The sequence below is a fragment of the Dryobates pubescens genome, chromosome 16 (assembly GCF_014839835.1).
Source record: "Dryobates pubescens isolate bDryPub1 chromosome 16, bDryPub1.pri, whole genome shotgun sequence".
NCBI classification, from domain to species: Eukaryota; Metazoa; Chordata; class Aves; order Piciformes; family Picidae; genus Dryobates; species Dryobates pubescens.
In genome coordinates this window covers 3,610,390-3,634,283 of record NC_071627.1, presented here as the reverse complement: position 1 = coordinate 3,634,283, position 23,894 = coordinate 3,610,390, and the positions used below count along the sequence as shown (strand labels likewise).

The 23,894-nt window shown below is 55.7% G+C and overlaps 1 protein-coding gene across 3 annotated transcripts in view; it reads right to left on the bottom strand.

The window, feature by feature from the left end:
• Positions 1 to 18,141, bottom strand: part of NRG2 (neuregulin 2) — a 221,623-nt gene extending 203,482 nt beyond the window's left edge. For 2 of the 3 annotated variants that reach the window (XM_054168206.1, XM_054168207.1), the window contains exon 1: positions 17,412 to 18,141. In XM_054168206.1, the coding sequence (XP_054024181.1) occupies positions 17,412 to 17,841 (430 nt within the window). In that variant the 5' untranslated portion in view covers positions 17,842 to 18,141. The remainder of the gene's footprint in view (positions 1 to 17,411) is intronic. The other variant, XM_054168205.1, reaches the window with a different exon arrangement.
• Between the last annotated feature and the right edge of the window lie 5,753 nt (positions 18,142 to 23,894).

Here is a 23,894-nt window from a genome sequence, read left to right as displayed (position 1 = left end):
AGCACAACCCTCTGGTGTATCATCCACTTCTCCCAGTCTGGTGTCAGCTGCAAACTGGCCAAGGGTGCACCCTGCCCTGTCACCCAGATCATTAATGAGGCTGCTAAACAGGGTGGGAGCTGGTACTGAGCCCTGGGATACTCCACCAGTTACTGCCCTCCTGCTAACTGTGTGCCACTGGTCTCTGCTCTCTGCCCCTGGCCACTCAGCCAGTTTTCAACCCCCTGGGTGTCTGCTCACCACAGCTTGGCTATCAGTATGGGAGACAGCCACAAAGACCCTGCTGGGGTCCAGGCAGACAATGACTACAGCTCTCTCCTTGTCTCCCAGGCTTTGCAGAAGGTGCTCAGCTGATCAGGAAGACCTCTAGGAAGTCCCAGACTTCTGTGACTTTCCTCCTCAAAAATCACCCAACTGCCTCCAAAGATGCCTGTGTGTCACCAGCAGACTCCTGCAAGAGGGTGTCCAAGAAGAGATGCTGAGAGCCTCTCCCAGGTCCAACCTGCATGTCCTGCATATTTAGTGGCACCAGAAAACTTTCTGTTCCCACTTCTTGCCCAAACACTGAATTTCCAGGAAACTTCCTCCAAAAATAGATCCAAAATGAGGAAAAGATAAAAATAAAAAGGTCATTGAAACACCTTCAAATTTTCCACCTGGCGCAGCCTGAGAGAACACTGCAGGAAAAGGAAGCAAAACCATCATTAAAAACACGTTAGGGGTTTCTCAGCTCAGCTGCAATAACTGCTCTGAAAGCTGAGGATGTGTGGTAGAGAAGAGCTTGTGTGGGAGGGAAGAGAAGAGAAGAGGGAAAGAGAAAGACAATAGCTGCATGGAAGGAAATCCAACACTGCCAAGTGCAAAGCACTATGACAGGCAAAATTTCTCTCCTTGCTGAAGGGTTTCCCACATCAGCCCTTACACAAAGAAGCAGTGAAGACCATTCCTTTGAAGAACATCGGCCATGGAAGGGAGATTTCAAGCAAGGGGCTTCCCTCAGATGCTGCAGACAGGAGATTACCCCCATCTGTGCCCTCCAGCACTGATGAGTTTAGTCCAGCAAAAGCTGCTCCACATAAAATCCTGTTAGCAGCCTCTCTGGCTGGCAGGAGTGTGTCTGCTACAGCAAACCTCTCCAAACCTCCAAGCTCCTCAGCTGGGCAACTTTCTGCCTCAGGATCATGGATCTGTTTTCCACAGGCTCCACACACATCCCCTTCCCACCAACCTGGTGACTCTCCTGGGAATGTCATGAGGGTTCAGCTGGGGAGGAATAACCCCCTGCACCAGGTCAGGGGTTGACCTGCTGGAGAGTAGCTCCACAGAGAAGGACCTCAGAGGCCTTGTTGGTAATAAGTTTCCCATGGGACAGCAGTGCCAGGAAGGCCAATGGTAGACTCAGGTGCAGCAAGAGGAGTGTGGCCAGCAGGTTGAGGAAGGTTCTCCTCCCTCCTCTACTCAGCCCTAGTGAGACTACACCTGGAATATTGTGCCCAGTTCTGGGCTCCCCAGTTCAAGAGGGACAGGGAACTACTGGGGAGAGTCCAGAAGAGGCCATGAGGATGCTGAAGGGACTGAAACATATGTGTGAGGAGGAAAGGCTGAGACCTGGGGCTGTTTAGCCTAGAGAGGAGAAGGCTAAGAGGGAATCTGATCAATGTCTACAAATATCTGCAGGGTGGCTGCCAGGAGGAGTGACACCCAGGGACAGGACCAGGGGCAAAGGATTGAAACTCAATCACAGGAAATTCCATCCCTACAGGAGGAGAAACTTCTTTGGTGTGAAGGTGCTGGAGCCCTGGAGCAGGCTGCACAGAGAGGCTCTGGAACCTCCCTAGATATGTTCCTGTGTGCCCTGCCCTGGGTGGTGCTGCTTTTGGCAGGGGGGTTGGACTCAGTGATGTCTGGAGGTCCCTTTCAACTTCCAGCATTCTGTGATTCTGACACATTCCTGTGTGAGCTGTCCTAGGTGATCCTGCTTTGCCAGAGGGGATAGACTGATGCTCTCTGGAGCATCCAACACAGTGATTCTATGACTTTATGAACTGGATGACCTTTGAAGGTCCCTTCCAACACAAAATATTCTGCTCTGCCTGGCAGGCTGCTGACCTTAGCTTTTAATAGGAGGAACCCAGTGCATGGTTCCCCCATGCAGGCACTGCCTGTTACCATGACCACTCTGCCCTCCTCAAACCTGGCCACCAGTGTGCAGTCTGGGAACCTGTGCCATGGCAGAAGGTTCACTTCTGGCATGAGCAGGCATCAGAGCTGTCAGGAGCTGCTGCCTGATGGGGCATTGCTGACCCTGCTCCTCACACCCTCAGCCCCAATGAGACAGTCAGCAGCTCTGCTGGCAGCTTTGGCTGCACTGCTGCCACCTCCAAACAGGCCCTGTGGAGCAGCTCACTCACCTGAGTGAGGCAACTGGGACTCTGCAGCCTCCTCAGGTCTGAATCAGAGGCCTGGCAGAGCTCATCTCTGCTGTGCCTCAGGGCAGATTTAACCTGGCACCTGACAGGTTTAGGACATGAAGTGCCAAGCACTTTATTACCTACCCAGAGCAGAAAAGGGCTAGTGCTGCTCTGCTGGCTCTGGGACATGGCTTGGCCACCAGGCAAGTGCAAGAGATGGGCAATTCCCTGAAGGCAGTGATGGGAAAGGGCACTGAATGATGAGAGAGGTGATGGGAAAGGAGAGCCTGCCACACATCCTCCCCCCAGCAGGTTCCCATGATGCTCTCAGTAAACCTTATGCAACCTAAGGAAGCATCCCAGATGGAGATCAGTCCTGTCTCTCATGCCTCAGCATCTTTTGTGCCAGACATGATCCCTGGGGGGCTCTGTGCAGGGGCAGGGACTAAGTGACCTCTCTCAGAGCCCAGCTAGAGCATGTATAGCCACATGTCTCCTGTGCATCAAGAACAAAGTACTGAACAAGATCCTTCTCTTTAGCTGCACAGCATCAGGGCTCCACCATGGCTGGAGGAGCCTCAGGAGCTCCTGTTGGCAAAGACAGCCCAGAGCTCAGCACCAGTATGCTCACAGCCTGTGTAACCAGGCAGCACCCACTATGGGCAAGGAGTGTCTGTGAGCATGCAGCTGCCCAGGCCTGCCTTGGCACCAGGCACTGCAGGAAAACCATCTCCACTCTCCCAGCAAACAGGTTCCAAAAGCCCACAGTTTCCTCATGGCACCTTCCTATGTCCCAGTCTGCCCTTCTGAAGCCTCTTCATGTACTCATAGTTTGGAAGTTACCAGCTCCTCTCCTGGATGCCCTAACATCCAGCTATGAGGTCTGCTGCTCTCATCAGCCAGTTTCAAACTCCAGTGTGGAAGTGTATTTTCTGTCCTTGCCCAATGAACCATCTGTTGCCTCCTCCCTGCAGTGGCCATGGTCCCCCTCATGGTCACCAGCCTGAGCACTGAGCCTTCTGAGCAAATCCACCTAGGTTTCTACAGGTGCATCAGCACCATGGGCAGGCTCTACTCTGCTTCCCTGCCCCTGCACTGGCCTGTGGAGACAGCTCTGGTCCCTCTGCTCCTGCTCTGCTGCCCCTGAGCAGGAGATTTAGGCCACAGTTCCTGGGAAGGAAGGGGAGTCCTGGAAATGCCTGCAACCCGAGGCAGGAGCGCTCCCAGATCAGCTGTCTCAGTTGTCTTCCCCTCACCAGGAGGAGCCTGCAGATGCCAACGGGCACACAAGGCTCTGCCTGCCTGGGTTTGGATCACCTCCCAGGAACACTGACTGGCATGCAGCATCCCACAGGGCTGAGGAAGGGCCCCGATGGCAGCTCTCAGGATCATTTTGAGCCACAAAACACAACCCTAAGCTCTCAGCTCCATGCAGCAGCTTCCGAGCTGCAGAAGCTTGCAAGCACCAGCGGCCCAGCAGCTCAGCCTACCCGCCCTGAGCACCCTCCCATCACAGCCTGCTCCACCAGGCAGCTCAGCTCACTGACAGCTTGGGAAATCCTCTCTCCGCACCAGCTTGCAGCATGAAGTGCCCTCAGGGTCTGTGCTTGCCACCAGCACTCCCAGCTAGCTCTGAGCCCCAGCAAAGCAGCCTGGCTGCCAGCAGCCTGCTTGGCACCATGCAAAGGGCTGCCAGAAGCTGTCTCCTCACACGTCAGCTTCCCCATGAAGACGGAGTGAGCCGCTGCAGATCCACAGGCAGGCCGGAGGACCACAGGCTTTTGTCCTTGTGGATCTAACACCTTGGCTATGAGCTGAGCTTGGCTGGGAAATGTTCAGAGCTAAATGGCCACCCAAGGACAGCCAACATGCTGCTGGCTGGTACCAAACAGGTCCTTGCAGGACCCATTCCAGGAACAAGCCACAGCTCCTCTACCCCCAAATACCCACTGAGGTCCGCCAGCTGCTTGGAGCACCACTGCAGGGTATGCTTCCTTTTTAGCAGTGTCCACCATCTCCAGGGAGGACTGGCTGGCAGTAGAGATAGCCCTGCAGCCTGGGGGATGGACTGCTGTGAGGTGCATCAGGGAAAGCCACTGGAGAGAGAGCAGAGTTTCATCACCATGCCTGCTGATTGCCAGCACTGGTACGAGCCCAGCACACTCCCAGCTTGTGCCTGCCCCTAGCAGAGGGTGCAGAGCAGCGTCCTTGATGCTCAGCAGGCTGGGAGCTGCAGCATGGGGGTGCTCAACAGCTTTCCTACCATGAGTGGTACAGATGGAACCGAACCAAATCTGCAAGCACTGCATTGGTTCCCCCCAGAGCACCCAACCTCCCCTCTGCGGCGCACCCAGCCCAGCTGCCGAGGCACAGCTGCCTCTTGTGCTGCACCCCCATGCTCCAGAAACAGGCCAGGTGCTCCACAGAGCTGCTTCACTGGGGGCTGGGGCAGGCAGTGGAGATCAGGCTTCACGGAGGGGCTGCTGATCAGTAACTGCAGGAACGTGTTGCTGCCTCCCCACAGGGACCCTCCTGGGGTCACAGCACTGCTTCAGTCCCTCACCATAGCCCACCCCAGCTGGGAAATGCAGAATCAGCAACTTCAGCCCAGCTGTGCTGTCCCCACAGGCACTGCCTCCAGAAGCCTGTGTGATGTCTCCCCTGGAGTCCCAGCAGCACCCTGCAGCAAGGCACTCTGTGAAATAGGACCCTTTCTGGGTGACCCCACTCCTGCTGCTCTCCATCACCCTCCTTCTCATAGCTGTAGGATTCCTAATTTCCATCCACACCATTCTACATCCACTGCCCAGTGCCTAAAAACCTCAGGGCCTTTCCCAGCACCTCACCTGCTTTTGATCCTCTCAAATCCATCAGACCCATCAGACCACCTCACCCCCACTGGGTGAGCCCATTTGGGCTCTTCTGCATCATCAGGTCCAGGCACCTACAGTGTTTGTCACATCCTGCAGTTGCTGCTGTGTCTGCATGCCCAAGAAACAACAACAGTCATGCTCTGGACCCAGCCTCTTGTGTCCTCCATGCCAGGAAGACCAGCTGAGATCAGCAGACTAGGAAGAAAGTATTGCAAAGAGTGATTCCCCTGTAGCACAGAGCTCCAGCCCTGCAGCCCTGATGGCAAGGCACCTTCTGGGCAGTGTTCAAGCTCAGGGCAGTGTTGGGTGGTGGAAGCTCATTTGATGCCTGCCCCATCTGCCAGGGACCCAGCAGCACTGCTGGAGGAGCAGGGCTGTGTGTGGGGGTGCTGGAACAGACACTGCCTCCCCCTGCCACATAGAAGGAGTGTGCTAAACCAAGCCAGGAGCCCCAGGAAGGACCTGCAAGGAAACTCCTTCAGCTCCTTGTTGCTGTCCCAGCTCTGCAGATTTGGGGAAATGTCTGTGGGACTCATGCTCTCCAACACTACCAGAAAGAGTCTCCAGGACTCCTCAAAGCCAGCAGGAAACACTCTGCCATGCCAGGTTCCCCCAGGACATGAATCTCCACTTCACTGCAGACAAGACATGAATATGCAGCTGCCCAGGCAGCAAGTGTCCCACAGCCCCATGAGAAGCAGCTCTGATGTTCCCTAGGTCATAGCAGCCTCATGAAGCTCTGGACCAGCAGCACAAGAGACAACATGGCAAACAATTCCTTCCCCCAGCAGGGATACAGAGAGAAGGAGCCGATGGCTTCAGCTGGGCTCCCAGCAGCAACTCTCTGCCCAGCTGAAGGTAGCCAGGAGAGACAAGTGCCCTCTCCTCCTCTCTTCTGCACGAAGTGCCACAGAAGGGCAGCTGAGGAACACCAGAAAGGTGGAGGAAGGAAGGAGGGAACCCCCTGAGCAGTGGGTCCAGCTGAGGGCCAGAAGCAGTCATTCCCATCACTGTGTCACCATCCCACAGGCCCCCGGGGAAGATCCAAGTTCCCAGAAAGGCATCCTGACAGCCCACTCCTACTCCCTGCCGTACTCACAGGGCTCCTCGATGTGCTGCTAATTGTCCTCAACACCACACACACCCCCCTGGGCGCTCAGAAAGGCCACAATACATTTGCAGAGGCCGACAGCAGAGGCCATACCTGCCCCTGGCTTCACCTTGGCTTGGTGCCAGCGTAGCCACCTCCAAAAGCCAAAGCGGAGGTGCGGCCGCGGGGAGCCGGGCTCCGGCGGGGACAGGCTCTTGCCAGGGCAGCAGCCAGGGCTGGGACTTTGCTGCCAACTCTGAGGCAGCCCAGAAAGCAGAGCTAATTCCAGTCTCACCCTCCTGACAAGCCATCTGCCTGCCCCAAGACCACCAAGAAGACACTGAACAGCATTTCCTTATGGAGTGGCTGAGCAGGGTTTGATGACAAGGAATGCAAATAGCCACCGCAGCCTGGCAGCCCCTGCCCAGCTCTCCCACCCAGCAGCACAGACTCGGCAGAGCCCTCCCAGCGTCCTCAGCACCGCCACAACCCATCCGGCACAGCACTGCCCATCCAGACCGGCCCCGAAACACCACCACAGCCACGATCTGCCTTCCATCAGCCCTGGGGCTCTGCTCTCATATGAAGATCCCAGAGCATCACCACCTGATCCCAATGGGAAGGCTTCCCAGAGTTCCCATCGTCATCCAGAGGGAAAAGGACAGATCCCTAGTGACAGGAAGGGGTGAGAACAGGGTGCTCAGTGACGGGCATACACTGGGTGCTCTGTCACACACATTGACTGGGTGATCTGTGACAGGCACACACTGGGTGCTCTGTCACACACATGGACTGGGTGATCTGTGACAAGCACACACTGGGTGCTCTGTCACACACATGGACTGGGTGATCTGTGACAGGCACACACTGGGTGCTCTGTCACACACATGAACTGGGTGATCTGTGACGGGCACACACTGGGTGCTCTGTCACACACATGGACTGGGTGATCTGTGACAGGCACACACTGGGTGCTCTGTCACACACATGGACTGGGTGATCTGTGACAGGCACACACTGGGTGCTCTGTCACACACATGGACTGGGTGATCTGTGACGGGCACACACTGGGTGCTCTGTCACACACATGGACTGGGTGCTCTGTGACAGGCATACACTGGGTGCTCTGTCACACACATGAACAGGGTGCTCTGTGACAGGCATACACTGGGTGCTCTGTCACACACATGGACTGGGTGATCTGTGACAGGCATACACTGGGTGCTCTGTCACACACATGAACTGGGTGCTCAGTGACGGGCATACACTGGGTGCTCTGTCACACACATGAACAGGGTGCTCTGTGACAGGCACACACTGGGTGCTCTGTCACACACATGAACTGGGTGCTCAGTGACGGGCATACACTGGGTGCTCTGTCACACACATGGACTGGGTGATCTGTGACGGGCATACACTGGGTGCTCTGTCACACACATGGACTGGGTGATCTGTGACAGGCACACACTGGGTGCTCTGTCACACACATGGACTGGGTGATCTGTGACAAGCACACACTGGGTGCTCTGTCACACACATGGACTGGGTGATCTGTGACAGGCATACACTGGGTGCTCTGTCACACACATGGACTGGGTGATCTGTGACAGGCACACACTGGGTGCTCTGTCACACACATGGACTGGGTGATCTGTGACAAGCACACACTGGGTGCTCTGTCACACACATGGACTGGGTGATCTGTGACAAGCACACACTGGGTGCTCTGTCACACACATGGACTGGGTGATCTGTGACAGGCACACACTGGGTGCTCTGTCACACACATTGACTGGGTGATCTGTGACGGGCACACACTGGGTGCTCCGTCACACACATTGACTGGGTGATCTGTGACGGGCATACACTGGGTGCTCTGTCACACACATGGACTGGGTGATCTGTGACAGGCACACACTGGGTGCTCTGTCACACACAGGGACTGGGTGATCTGTGACAGGCACAGACTGGGTGCTCTGTCACACACATGGACTGGGTGATCTGTGACGGGCACACACTGGGTGCTCTGTCACACACATGGACTGGGTGATCTGTGACAGGCACACACTGGGTGCTCTGTCACACACATGGACTGGGTGCTCTGTGACAGGCACACACTGGGTGCTCTGTCACACACATGAACTGGGTGATCTGTGACAGGCATACACTGGGTGCTCTGTCACACACATGGACTGGGTGATCTGTGACAAGCACACACTGGGTGCTCTGTCACACACATGAACTGGGTGCTCTGTGATGGGCACACACTGGGTGCTCTGTCACACACATGGACTGGGTGATCTGTGACAGGCACACACTGGGTGCTCTGTCACACACATGGACTGGGTGATCTGTGACGGGCACACACTGGGTGCTCTGTCACACACATGAACTGGGTGATCTGTGACAGGCACACACTGGGTGATCTGTCACACACATGGACTGGGTGATCTGTGACCGGCATACACTGGGTGCTCTGTCACACACATGAACTGGGTGATCTGTGACAGGCACACACTGGGTGCTCTGTCACACACATGGACTGGGTGATCTGTGACGGGCACACACTGGGTGCTCTGTCACACACATGGACTGGGTGATCTGTGACAGGCACACACTGGGTGCTCTGTCACACACATGGACTGGGTGATCTGTAACAGGCACACACTGGGTGCTCTGTCACACACATGGACTGGGTGATCTGTGACAGGCACACACTGGGTGCTCTGTCACACACATGGACTGGGTGATCTGTGACAGGCACAGACTGGGTGCTCTGTCACACACATGGACTGGGTGATCTGTGACAGGCAAGGACTAGGTGCTTTGTTGCACACATGAACTGGGTGATCTGTCACAGGCAAGGACAAGGTGCTCTCACAGGCTTGGACTTGGTACTCTGTCACACACATTGACTGGGTGCTGTGTCAAACACATGAACTGGGTGCTCTGTCACAGGCATGGACTGGGTGATCTGTCACACACATGGACTGGGTGCTTTGTTGCACACATGGACTGGGTGATCTGTGACAGGCACACACTGGGTGCTCTGTCACACACATGGACTGGGTGATCTGTGACAAGCACACACTGGGTGCTCTGTCACACACATGGACTGGGTGATCTGTGACAGGCACACACTGGGTGCTCTGTCACACACATGGACTGGGTGATCTGTGACAGGCACACACTGGGTGCTCTGTCACACACATGGACTGGGTGCTTTGTTGCACACATGGACTGAGTGCTCTGTCACACACATGAACTGGGTGCTCTGTCACAGGCATGGACTGGGTGCTCTGTAACATATATTAACTGGTTGCTCTGTAACACAAATTCACTGGGTGCTCTGTCACACAAATAATCTGGGTGCTCTGTCACAGGCATGGACTGGGTTATCTGTCACAGGCATGGACTGGTTGTGCTGTAACATCCATGGACTGGGTGCTGTGTCACAGGCATTCACTTGGTGCTCTGTAACACACAGGAACTGGGTGCACTATCACAGGTATGGACTGGGTGCTCTGTCACACACATGATCTGGGTGCTCTTTCACTAGAATACACTCCATGCATGGTCACACACATGAACTGGGTGCTCTGTCACATGTATGTACTGGGTGCTCTGTCACTTTTTCCTAGCCAGCTCTCCTCCAGGCCACCACCAACTATGAGGCACCCTGCAAAGCCAGGACACATGCTCCAGCCTGCAAGTATGAACTCCAAAGTTCAACAAACAATAAGGAATGGGAATACATGAAAGAATAGCACTGTCCTGCCACAGACAATGGGGCATGGCACAGATGAGGGCACCAGTGAGAAATGCTGTGGCCACCAGCCTCATCCAAGAGACCTTAAAGAAATGCCTTGGCCAAGGAGTGATGTTGTAAGCAGAAGCACCTTGTTCCTGGGCTGAAACATCAGACATCAGAACAGGAACAGACCTAAGCATAGTCTCTAGTCTCAGAGCGAGCTATCTTTTCTGCCTGCAACCAGGTTATCCATACCAGGGTCAATCCTGATGTCTGTCTGCCCAATCTCTGCTGACAAATCTCAACCAGCTCCAGACCAGGATACCAGGGACAAGGGGATAACCCCTTGCAGAGGAGCAGATACCTCTACTTCACCTTTCCCATAGCTTTGTCAGGACTGTTGTCATCTGTCTGACTCTTGCCACCACCCAGCCAAGTTCAAAGTCTTGATTCACACTGGAGAGCACCTCTGGCAGATCCCCCTTCAGCCATGGCAGGGACTGCAGAGATACCAAGGGTAGTAGCAATTGCCTGTGCTAAGACCCTGAGACAGGAAAGACATGAAGGCCACTGAGGATCCCCTAACACAGTAACCAGCCAGCAATGCCAGGACATGGCTACAGGTGTGGCTGCAGACATGGCTACAGACATGGCTACAGACGTGGCTACAGACTCAGCAAGAGCTGCCTGCCCTTAACAGGCAGAGGCAAGAAGACCTCGGCTCAGCTGAACACCAATGCTCTCCAAGGCAGCTTCTCCTGTCCCAGCCTGACCCATTGAATCTCTGATTTTCTCATTTCATTTTTCTTCCCTAATACAAAGTCCTCCTCCTCTGAGCAGTGTCGCTGCTGTCTGCTGTGACTTCCACACACAGCTCCTCCCAAGCCCTCTGAGCACAGCAGTGATCCTCCCCCTCACCTGACCACGTCCTAGGCTTCCCTGTCTGGAGTTACACAAATTATCTTCATTCAAGCTGCAAATCATCTGCTCCCCTCCAGTACCCTGTGTTCTGGGGATCCTCATGTCCTCCTCCTCCAGACTGGTCACCATCTCACCCAGGATGGAGCTGGACTGTGGGGACAAAATGAAAGCAGTCCTCAGCCCTTCTGGGCAAGTTTTGCAGCGCACAGCCCAGCATCAATAGCAGCAGCCGAGCACAGGGAGCACGGTCACTCAGCAGAGAAAGAGCAGCTCAAAGATTCATCCTCCTTTTGATCTCCAGCCTACCCTTCAGGCTCAATACTCTGTCCTCAGCATTTCTGGCAGCAGGCAGACCCCTCCACCTCCCCCCACCCCTGGTAAACCAAGTGCAGAGAGGTGCTGGCATGCTTCAGGGGCTCAACTGCTGCACACCCAATTCAGTAGGCGAGCAGAAGCCTGTCTGCCAAAGTTGCCAGGGAGATGAGCTTCCTCCAGAGCCTCCCTCCCCAAGCTCCCACTGAGGACAGGCGAAATCTGCCATCTGCACCGGATGGGCACCGCGCAGCACAGGGAATACCTCACCAGGCAGCGGGGCACAACCTTCTCCTTCAGACCACGCTATCTGGGCATAAGGGTGGCCCAGCAGCTTGGGAGGCTGCTGCTCACAGGCTGGCGTCCTCCAAGCAGGGCAGAGCAGAGAGAAGCAGGATTTACTGACATCTCTGCTGCACTCAGCCCAGTGCCCAGCAGCATGACTGGCACTGACCACACTGTCACTGAGTGGGCACAAGAGGACCAATGGAAGCTGTCAGGCAGCCCCAGCACCTCCCAGCTCTGCAAAGGCAACTTAGCACTTCCCAGCTCTTTATTGCTCAACTCCCCTGCAGTCAGAGTTTCTCAGGAGACCATGGTCACCCACAGCCTCACAAACATGCTGCCCACCATGGATCCATCTCCTGTAGCTCCTCCTGGCCACTCACCTCTGCCATCCTCACCACATCTGCACCCTTCCCTGCCAAAGGCTGGCACATCTCTCTGGGAAAGCCCACATGCTGTCCCAGGTCAGCATGACTCTCCTCTGCACTCAGCAGTGTCACACAATGAGCCAGGAGGGGAAACGGGGAGGTGATGCAATCCAGCACCAGCATCCAGTGCCCCATACCTGGCACACTGCTCACAGGAACTGGCAATCCTATCTGATCCTGATCATCCTCACCCAAGCAGTACAGCACCAAAACTGATCCCTTGTGGAGGTCTGTAGTAGATTTTGGGGTGTGCCAAATGCTTTAAGGCTCAATGCCCTGGTGACCATGGTGCCTTCTGCCTTACACAGCCCAAACCAAGTGGGGAGCTCAGCTGTGGCAGAACACAGCTCCCTTTTCTCCTGACAACAGAGTTTATTGCCTCTGTGCTCCCAAGCATGCACCAGGTTCTGATCCAGATCCAAACCCACGTCAAGGTGTTGACTGTAATTTAGAAAGGGCATTGTGCCTCAGGACCCCGACCTAAGGGCTTTTGGCTAGTGAGTGCAGACAGCCACCTGGTGTCCAGGGACCATGTGTGGAGAGGCCCTAGATATAGAAACCAGCACTGTGGAGATGGCAAAGGACCCTTTTAGGCTCCTCTTGCTGAGAGAGCTCCTTTGGGAGATGCTTTATTTAGTTAAATGTTTCCAAAAGGGCAACTGGAAAACTGGACAGGCTTGGCTGCATGCAGGGCACACACCTGGGGGGCCACCACCTTTGCTGCTGCAGGTACAGCTGAAGTCACTTGGGCCTGAAGCAGCGCACAAGCAAAGTTTCAGTTGCCACCTACTCATCACAGTTGCCTCAGCTGGGAGACAAGGAGCTGACCTGGCCAAGGACACCCAGCTACCCCAGCTCTACTGCCAGGACAAATCCCATGTGCCAGCTAACCAGGAGCAGAATGAACCCAGAAATCATAGAACCATAGAAGTGCTGAGGCTGGAAGAGGCCTTTGAGGTCATCCAGTCCAACACTCACCCAGAGCTCACAACTCCATCACTGCTGCTCGGCCACCATCACTGCACCACACCCCTCAGCACCACATCCAGGCAGCTTTTAAACACCTCCAGGGATGGTGATCCCACCACATCCCTGGGCAGCCTGTGCCAATGCCTGGGAAACCTTGCTGGGAAGAAATTGTTCCTAAAAGGCTCTGTCCTTGTAAGGGCTGAAAGTTTTCTGCAGCAAAGTGACCGGTCCCCATCTGCAGAAACTCAAGGCAAGAGGGAAGCAAGTTTTCACTCTTCTGTGATCCTAAGGAAGTGTGATTTTCTGAAGGTGGTGAGAAATAGTTTCAGGCAGCTCTAATTAGCAGGGTGGTGTGTGAGAAAATCCAGCTTCCCTGCTGCCTGCTCCACAGCTGTCCAGGGATGGTGTCTGACAACTGGCACCCATGGCCAGAGTCCACCTGCAGCCTTGCCCTGTGCCAGCCTGGCCTGGAGCAAGCCCCGCAACTCACAGGACAGCAGAGAGGGCTATTGCTGCAGGAGCTGCTGTTTGGAAGTTGCCAGAGCTATTTCAGGCAGCAACACCTACGCTGTAATCCAGAGGGCTGCATTTTCCCGCGGGCACTTCAAAACCAGGCCGCCCTCCTCACAGCCCAGCTGCAGCCAGCCTGGCTCCCAGCAACCACAGAGAAGCAGCTGATGGCGGCGTGTGGCCAGCGCGGCCATGCCACAGACCCGGCAAGCTCCCGAGCCCCAGCAAGGCCACGGCACCCTCCCACTGGAAAAAAAATAAACAGACCTAATCTCACAAGAAGGGCCTGTTGCAACAACAGGTCCTCTGCCTGCAAATCCTCCTGGGGAATCTGCCACCACCAGATTACCTGCCCAGACTAAGCCAGCTAATCCTGCAGGCCAGTTGTGCACTTCAGCCTGGAACTCTGCAGCCTTTGCACTGAGGTGCTCTGGGAGACCTGCAAGGGCTGATTGAAGCTCATTTCAAGTTTCTGCATACGGAGGCAAGAAGACATTTGTTTCTCTGTGAAAGCAGACATCTGAGCCCAGAGAGGTGAGATACCCTCCTGCAAGTAAATCTTTGCACAGGAAGCAGGGACTCGGAGAGCAGAAAGCAGATGATGACCTGAGCGGCCCTTAAAGCCCAGGAGGGTCAGAACCACAACCTCCTTTCTGGATTCAAGTCAGGAGCGGTCCCAGCAGGAATATCACATCACACAGCCACCCCAGCAGTGACAGCCAGCGCCGTGTCTTCCACCTGTTTCTTCTTCCTTGATCTGTGCATGCAGGCACAAAGGAGAGAGAGACTGTGCAAAAACAAGGAGCTGAGGGATGTCAAGAAAAGAGACAGGAGAAGCAGGGACAGGAATCATTATGTAACGAGATGAAAAAAAAAATCATATTCCCAGTGCAGAAGAGGTTTTATGATGGGCAAGTGGGTGGTGAGACCGAACCAGGCTGCTCCCTGTGTGCCAGGGGGACACAAACCCATGGCTGGGTGGAGATGCAGAAGCTGCACACCCCCAAGGTTTGCAGGTAGGGAAGCTTCAGCCTCCAAAGCCTGCCCAGCAGTGGAATGGCCAAAGTGAGAATTCTCCTCCCTGGATCTCACCAGGCAGGCAGGCAGGGTCCAGGTGGGACCCCAGACACATTTCTGCTGTACAGATCAGTTTTCCTGCTCTGCCTCCACAGCCCATGACACCATCTCCCTACCTTCAGCCTTCCTGCCTCTGCCAGGTGAGGGCCAGGGTCCTGTGCAGAGTCTCACCCTTCACTCTGCCCCCCACATGAGCTGTGCAAACAGCAGAGACTGTTCCTTGGAGGGAGACACAGATGCTCTGACCGCAGGCCTAATCCCACAACACATCCTGGACCTTGGCAAGCAGTGAGAGCAGAGAACACACAGCATCTTAGCTTGTGAGAAGGGGATGAATCACTAGAAAAGAGACTCAGGCACAGAGCCAGAAAAGGGAGAATATGGTCCTGTGAGGTCTGCATCTTTGGGATTGGGAGGATTGGAGGGATCAGATCCATGAGATCCCCTGAGAAGTGGTCCCCGCTCAGCTTTGGTCCCAGTATCTTCCCCCTAGCTCCGTAATATTCCTTACAAGACTGCAGCCCAGCTGTCCCTCAGAGCACACCTTGTGTCAGGACACTACACCCCAGCCAGCTCTGGAGCTGTCCACAGCCCCCATCTGCAGCACCAAGAGGAAACAGCCCTGCACCATTCCGGATCTCCCCTCCCAGCAGAAACCAAGGGGAACCAAGGCAGGTCATGGCCTGCTTTCCCAGTCCACACACCTTTCCAGCAGCCTGGGTGAAGGAATCAGAAGGCTGTGCCAGGAATGTCACCTTCAGAAGTAACCTCCTAGCCAAACCGAGAGCATGAAGGGCTTGGAGAACCACAAGTTCAGCAGGCTGCGGCTCCTGTTCAGTCTTCCTCCCCGAAACAAGTCACAGTTATGTCAGTTCTCAACCAGCAGCTTTTCGTTTCCCTTTGCAATCTGCCACAGAGCTCTGCTGAGGCACCGCTCACAGCAACCTGCAGAGTCCCTTAGCCAGGCAGCCTACCCAGACCATCCAACCACAGAGACAAAAGCATCAGCTCCAAGAAGGTGTCACGGGCAGAATGACAACCCTCAACTTGTTGTTATAGCAGCTCACACATTAACACTTTGGGCCTGATCCAAGAAGCAGTGGAGCAGCTTCTCTTCCTCTTAAAGCTGTACCCTGCTCACAGAGATGTGCAAGTTTGGAATCCCTCTTGCTTTAAAAACAAAATTAAAGGCCACCTACCTTCTGCTGTGCTTTCACCTGATGACGAGACCACAGCCCTGAGAAACTCCCCCATCTGCCTTCCATTTAGCACTGCCACCACTACCTCACTAATCCTCTCTGCCCAGGCTGGCCCACATACACATGAAATTAGTGCCTCCCAAATGGGTTTTCTCGTCCGCAGCCCTAGCCCATTTTCCTCAACAACACGTTGTGATGGGCGAGGTTCCACCTTTCTCCCAGGAAACACAGCCTGCTAAATTTATCTCTTGGATAACTAAAAAAAGAGACAGGTCTGGCTTTCAAGATCTGGGGTCAGCAGTCCCGAACAGCAGTGTTTGCCCCAGAAGTACCCAGTTAATAGCACAACAACAGAAAGAAGGCAGCACACAGATGTTCATGACAGAGCTAAGTATAGCTCGGCATGGCACCTGGCTTTTAATGAGGCAAGAGGCCACTTAACCCGGCAAGGAAGCGCACCGTGCTGTCACTGAGCAGGGAACCCGGCTTCCTTGGAGATGTGCCCCACATATCCTCGTATCCCACCACACAGCAGGGATCCAAACCCGTTTCTGGCAGCGCTCGGAGCTCCCCAGGTTAACGCCCGCCGGCCTGCTCCGGATTTTATGACACACTATCCCAGCACTGAAGCCGGACCCGCGGCCAGCCCCGCATTTTTGTGAGCTCAGGTCCCAGCCCAAGGAAAATGCAGGCATTGTCCTCGCCCGGTCTCCAGCGCCCGGCCTGCCGGAGGCACCTGCCCTGCCGGAGCACAGAAAGGGGTATTCGGGCAGTCGGGGAGCGCCGCTCCAGCAGCAGCTTGCCCGGTTGGAGTCATTTCATAACCGCTCTCGCAGGGCGGCGGCGGATCCGCACCTGGCGCCCGGCGGCGAGGAGGCACTGGAATGCGCCGAACCAGAACCAACTTCACTGCGCCAGGCCCCCGTTCTGCGGGAGGCGAAACTTCCCGGCACTCGGGGCACACCTAAGAGCCCGCACCCGCAGCTCCCCGCACCGCCGAACGCGCCCGGCAGCGGAGCGCGGCACCGCGCCCGGCGCCGGCGGAGCCAGAGCCGCAGCCCGGCAGGGATCTCCCAGTCGCTGCCGCCGGCCACCGCCAAGGCCAAGCGCGGCGGGGGCACCGAAGAACTGCTGCGACCGGGGGGTCCAGCCGCTACCACCCGAACGCCGGCGGCCCCGGGTGCGGCGGCGGCCGGGCTGCGGGCCCTTGCCTGCCCGCCCCGCCCCGGGGCTCGGGGTTGCGCTACTGGCACGGCGCCGGGGGCGGCCAGGGCAGGCCGGGACCTTGAGCCGGGCGAACGGGGTCCCTGGGGCCAGGGGACGGGAGAGAGTGCGGCTGCCGCGGCTCGGGGCCGGCGGAGCGCATCTCTTCCCGGTGCGGACGCGGCCCCCGTGCCGGCAGGCGATGAGGCGGGGGTTGGGGGAACGATCGCCGGGGCATCCCCCATCCAGCCCAGGGGGTACCGGACCGGTCGACCCGCAACTGCCCGCCGCCGCTCCATCACCGCCCCCCCACCATCACCACCACCGCTAGTCCCTCCGCCCCCCCGACCGCCGCCCCCCGCCTCCGCGGCGCGGCCCGTACCGCAGTCGGCGCAGAGGATCCGCGCCACGTCCCGCTTGAGGTTCTTGCCGCTGGTGTCGAGCGGGGCGAAGGCGGTGCGGAAGACGAGCGGCTCCTCGGTGGGCTCCAGGAAGAAGATGTAGCGGTGGTTGCGCTTCACTTTGAAGCAGGGCGCCTTGGAGCCCACGCTGATGAGCTGCTCCCGCTGCAGCCCGCCGCTGTTGAGGGGCCACAGGTCCAGCACCTTGACCACGACCCCCCCGTCGGGACCGGCGGCTCCGCGGCTGTCATTGCCGCCGCCGGCGGGGGGCCCCACGGACTGCACCTTGCCCTCCAGCACCACTGCCGCCGTGTACGCCTGGTCCTGCACCGACTTAAGGCTGGGCGAGTAGCAGGCGAGGGAAACGCCAAAGAGCAGCATGGAGAAGCCGGGCGCCGGGTCGCGCCTCATGCCGCCGGCTGCCGCTCGCTCCCCGCCGGCCCTGCGGCGGCCGGGCTGCGGGGCTGCGGCGGGCGCGGCGGGGCGGAGCGGAGCGGGCGGACCGAGCGGGTCCTCCTCCGAGCGCCGGGTCCTCCTCCGAGCCGCGGGTCCTCCTCCGAGCCGCGGGTCCTCCTCCGAGCGGCGGCTGCAGGTGACCGCGGGCCTCCCGTGATGTGCAGGGCCCAGGAGCCGGGGAGGAAGGGGGGGGGGTTCCTCTCTGCCGGGTGTTTTTATGGAGCTGGGATTATGCGCCCGAGATTCCCCCGCACACCTGAAGCAAAGGCGTTAACGCAGAGAGAAATGGAGTAAGGTGATGGGCGAGGAGACAAAGGCTCCTTTCATGCCCTGATCCCCGCTGTCTCTTTTAATAAACAAGTGCTCTTCCCCTGCAGTGGCTTCCAGGAGGAGTCAGTTTAATCTCCCAAATGTGACTTATTTGGGTTTATGTTCAAAGCTGATCCTGAAGCATCTGCACTCCCGAAGCCTCGCTGCCCAGATGCTGCCGTGGGGAAGGGATGGGAGATGCTAAATTAGCATCAGAGGATGTGTTGCTGCACTCGATTCTGCGCTGAGAGGGAGCAGCCATAGTCCCACCGCGATGGAGGTGACCCGGAGGCATGGCTCAGGGAGGCAGTGGGTCGAACACACCCTGGAGCGGGGTTGCCCAGCCCTGCCTGCGCCGCAGTGGAGACACAACCCCCCGCCCCAGGGGCTTCACAGCCCGGGGAAATCTCGCAGCACACCCCAAAAGATGGCAAGACCCAGGTCTTTGCGCAGAGATGGCAGGAGCAGGGCTTGCTCTCCATTTAACACAACGCAGCCAGAATCAGCAGGAAACAAGGAAAGGGAGCAAAGCTGATGTGCCCAGAGCTGCCTCTCCTCGGGTTACCCTGGCACTGCTGCCCGGGGTGGGAGCCAGCCTTGTCCCACCGCTGGCACATGAGGGCACAGCTCCATCACACACAGCTCTGCAGGGCCAGCAGGCAGGACAGCTGCTTTTCCCCTGCTCCAGGGAGCCCAGCAGCTCTGCCATTGCAGGACCGTGGTGCATCGGCAGCAGCACAGTGCTAATGGCAGGGCTTGGGGAGCACTTCGTGCCTGCATCTCCTCTCACTGCCATTCTCTGTGGCTTTCTGGTCTCAGATGTTTCTGAAAGCTTTCTCTTTTCCTCTCTTTGGTGACCGTGCAAAACTGCAGAGAAACACACGGGGAGGCAGAAAGAACCAGAAGTGTTTCCAACGGCAGAGGGGAGGATTTTGGATTCAGGACACTCCTTGGAGCAGCAGAGAAACCACCTGACTTTTCTTTGCTTTTGACACCAGTCTCTGTGGAAACCCTCCTTTCCATATCTTATCTTGTGCAGAGAGTGGTGAAGGTGTTCCAAAACGTGTGGCCATGGCTCTTCAGGTCATGGTTTAGTGGCCATGGTGGTTCTGGGTTGGTGGCTGGACTTGATCTTAGAGGATTTTACCAACCTAAATGATTCTCTGATTCTGTGATTTTGGTTAGTCACAGCACAGGTTCTGCCCAAGGGAGAAAGAGGTACCCAACAGCAGAGCTGGATCTGGAGCACTCCCACTCTACCCTGCTCAAGAAAGGACAGTTTAATACCCAGGCATTTGAGCTGCTAATCCTCATCTTCTCCCTGTTTGCAGGTTGAAATCCCAGTGAGGTCACAGTGGTTCAGCTGCTCGGAGAAATTCAGCACAAGACACCTGTGAGGCCTCTGGGGCAGTTTTGACAAGTGAGGTTTTTCTCTGTCTCTGGGGCAGTTTGGAGCTCAGGATGTGTGGCCTCATAAAAAGGCCCTGGGCATTTCTCCTTTGAAGAGTATTTTTCCTGCTGTTCAGTTGTCTCTTGAGAAGACAAATGGTTTTCATAGCCATAGCCAGAGATGGGTGCGTGTCTGCTATCATTTGGGAATGGTTTAGGACTAAATCCCTTCCCCTTCTTCCCTGCTGCTTCTCCCATAAAAGGAGAAAATCCTTCTCTTCTGTAGGTCCTTGGGCATTTTGACATGCAGTGAATGAGGCAAGGCCCTGGGCAGTCAGCAGCCCAGTCTGAACAGCAGGTTTCAGAGGATGAAGCCTAAGTGAGATGCTTCAACAACATCTCTCTTCAATTACCTTGCAAAGACTTGACCCTCGCTCACAATATAACAGGATGAGGCTGACCTCAGGATATGTATGGTCCAAGCCTCTACTCACAGCAGTCAACTGGGACAAGTCACTCAATGCTTAGCTCAGGCCTGAGCACCTCTGGTGGACCTGTTCCAATTTTGACCACCTTCATGGTGAAGAAACCTTTTCCTTATCTGTAATGGAAATTCCCCAGGTGTCAGCTCGTGCCAGTTGGGTCATACCCTGCTCTGCCCCCTCTCCCAGGTGACAGCACCAAGATCTCCTCCAAGTTGAACAAAGCCAGCTGACAGAGACTTTTCTTATACCTTCTGATGTCCAGCTCCTGACCTCTGCTGCTCTCATTCCAGTCTGTCCATGTCATTTTTAGTGCTGGGATTTCCAGATGTCACATAGAGGGGAGGGTTCCCTTCCCTCACCCTGCTCATTGCACCTTGGCCATACAGTGGGGTTTGTGGCTCTGGGAAAGGTTCTGTATGTTAGGGTGAACACCATCAAGGGGCCAAAGGACTCCTTCATTGTGCTGATATCAGATATCTGATGCTTGCCTGCAAGTCAGGCCTAAGTTCACTACAGGTCCCAAAGAGGCAGTTGGAGGGAGAAGGTCCTAATTTGTCCCCAGGGCTGGAAGTCACAGAATTACAGAATGGCTTGGGTTGGAAGGGACCTCCAAAGCTCATTCAGTCCAACCCCCTGCACTCAGCAGGGACATCCTCCACTAGAGCAGGTTGTCCAGAGCCCTTTCAAGCCTCACCTTGAGTATCTCCAGGGAAGGGATCTCACCCACCTCCCTGAGCAACCTGTTGCAATGTTCCAGCGGCCTCATGGTACAGAACTTGTTCCTCACATCCAACCTCAATCTCAGTCATTTCTTCTGAGCAGGTGCTGGGATGTGTAGGGGGTGGCCAAAAGCATGCAGGGACAAGGCTTACCACGATCCATGGAGGACAGCAAAGCCAGGTGACAGGTGGCAGGTGGCATGGTTTTGCTGACAGGGAAGTGCAGGGCTGCAGTGCTGGCTGCCCATGAGCTGGAATACTGAGTCACAGCCCTTTCTGACATCCCCCCAGGCACTGCACTGCCTGGTGGCTTAGACAGTGACCTGGGCAGGGTCTTTTTTTGTGTCTGGGCTGTACCATGCATTACCACCTGGTCATCTGCTCACAATGCTCTTTGCAGACCTTTCTAGAAAGAGCTCGGAAGAGCAGGGGTGCTGGGGCCCGAGGGATGTGCCTCATGGCACGAGAGGGACTAGCACTGATTCCGTCTGACAGGGAGATGGACAAAAAACTTCAGGCTCCAAGGCCCATTTGACAAATAGAACATTTTCATCCTCACCCTTTGCATCTAGATGCATTTTCTGCAGCTCCCATGTCTGTTGCTCAGATAGGGACCCCTACACTGGTTCACTGTCTGCGTCATCAGCTGTTGCCTCTCTGGGGCCTCTTCTGCCACTCATTGTGTTTCAGCAAGAGTTTTCTCCAGCTTTGTCACCATGGTTGTTAGCTGACATCACCCTTGCTTAGTCTCAAGGCCAACACATATTTTTACATTTTCAACCTGTTTAAGGATGGTCAAAACCTGTGGCAAATTTAACTCCTTCTCAGCTTATTCTCTCTTCTGCAAGCCTTTCCATCAAGAGGCTTTGTGTTTGGCAGCTGGTAGACCAGCCAGATCTTTCTGCACCAAACCATCTCAACACAACTGCTCCTGAATATTTGTGTCTCTGACCCACCCCACCCACACCCCTTCCCTTCTGAGATTTTATTTCTTCATCTTCCCTATTTTCCCTTTGTCAGCCATCAAAGTCAGTTCATTCTGAATCCAGGCACAGGCCAGGGTCCCTCATGAAGAGCCTTTATTTCCAGAAAACAGCTGTTTCATCCCCTGGCTGCTTTAAATTCTCCAAAGCCCATCCCTCCCCTACCTCCCTGCTGTGACAGCCCATCATGTTTGCCACCCTGAAGGAAGACGGACTGTCCATGCTCAGGCCCAACCATACCCTGCCTGGAGGACCCCAAGAGCTCAGCAGTACCACCAGAAGCTTTTACCACCCAGGAAATGGCTGCTGGGGCTGATTTTTTTCATTTACCTTCTTTAATTTTGCGCCTAGAATTTCCCAGGGATGCCAGCAAAACAAAGCTCTTCTCAAGTCTCTCCTTTGCTCTGCCAAGGGAGCTCCTGGCACAGAGCCCAGCCTGGTGACAGATGCCACAAAGGGCAGTGTCCCAAGGGATGCCACAAAGGGCAGTGTCCCAGTGTCCCTCCTCAGCTCAGGCAACCCTGCAGCTTTTCTCCAAGGAAATGCATTGACCCCAGCAACACAGGAGACAGATTGGACATCTTCAGCATCTCCCCCAGGTCCATAACCTCCTCCCCGTTACCTGCAGATCCAGTGTGGGTAATTCCTGTCAAAGAAAGAGGGGAGCTGGTGCAATGAGGAGCACAGGAGCTGCCTTTGCACCCCAGGGATGCTGGGTGGGCTGCTGTAATCCAGTGTGAGGCTGTGATGAGCTCCTCCCTGCTTCATGTGAGCCTCAGCATCATGTGTGCATCCCAAGCATGTGCATCTGCCCCAGCTCTCCCCAGCACCAGGTCAATCCCAGTCCCCTACAGGGATCCTGGAGCCATGCTAGTGTGAAGATGGTGAAAATGGAAGCCTCAGGAGACACCCACCCATACACCAGCCAGGGGAACATTTTTTTCCCTCCCTGTGGGACATCTGCTCCCTGCCACTGGCAGGTGTTTTACAAAGGCTCAGAAACATGCCCCAACACCACCTCCTCCACTGCAGACAGTTTTTCCCACTTCAGTGTTCTCTCTGCAAGGAATCAACTTGTTCATCTCATGGCTGTCCAGCAACAGGGGTGATGCAGCCCATGGAGAACATCAGCACCTGCTGCATAAGGCAGGACTCAGCCCTGCAGCAGGACACAGCAGGCAGCTGCTGCCACAGCTTTGGGTGAAGCGAGAGCTGCGGGTCAGAAACTATGGACTCAGAAACTATAAGGAAAAAACAAAGTCCAGCTCCCAGTCTGACTCCAAACTGGAGACTGACTTAGCAGGACCATGGGCAAAATAAACCACACCTGGCAGCTCTTCCAGGTAGAATAAGGACTGGGGTGGAAGGACACCTCCAAAATCTCCTATTCCATTGGCCTGTCACAGGCTCCATCAGGCAGTCTGGCTGCAGGAAAGGAAACCAAGGCCCATCTCAGGAGCCTTCCACCAGCAGTGCTGCTATGGTCTCAGTGGTTCCTCCGCCTGCCCAAGCCCTCCCGTGTTCCCACATCTCCTGCCTGTTATTGTCACCTTCCAGACCAGTGCCAGCAGGGGAAGGCAAAGCTGAAGGATGTAGCTGTAGGCACCAGTGCTGCCTCTCCCACCAAGAGATCACCATGGCATGGAGGTCTGGTGCAGCTCCTCCTGCTTCCTCCAGCTGTGGGACCATTGTCCTGCTGTCTGTCTGTAAGGTGCTCAGCAGTCCAAAGCAGAGAGGGGCACATTTGCTGCTAGGATGAAGCAGTGCTTTAATAGAGGGATGAAATCCACCCCAAAAAGCCTTTTCCTCCTTGGTACATGGCAATCAGAGAGGAGAAAACTCATGAGCAAACGTGAGAGAAGCTGTGAGGGTTCCTCCATCCTCTCTGGGGCATGTTAACCCAGGTGCAAGGCAGAGGAGAGCTGCTTCTCTTTCGAGGAAACGTTTGCCTCTGCTATTTGCTGCCCTCCCAAAGAAACTCATTCACTCCTTGTCCACCCACATGAGCAGGAATGATGAATGAAAACAAAATCTCACAAATTCAGCCTTCCCTTTTCCCTCCCAGCCTTCCAATCACACGTTTGAGCCCATGCCTTGGTGCCCACACTGCACATTGATCATTC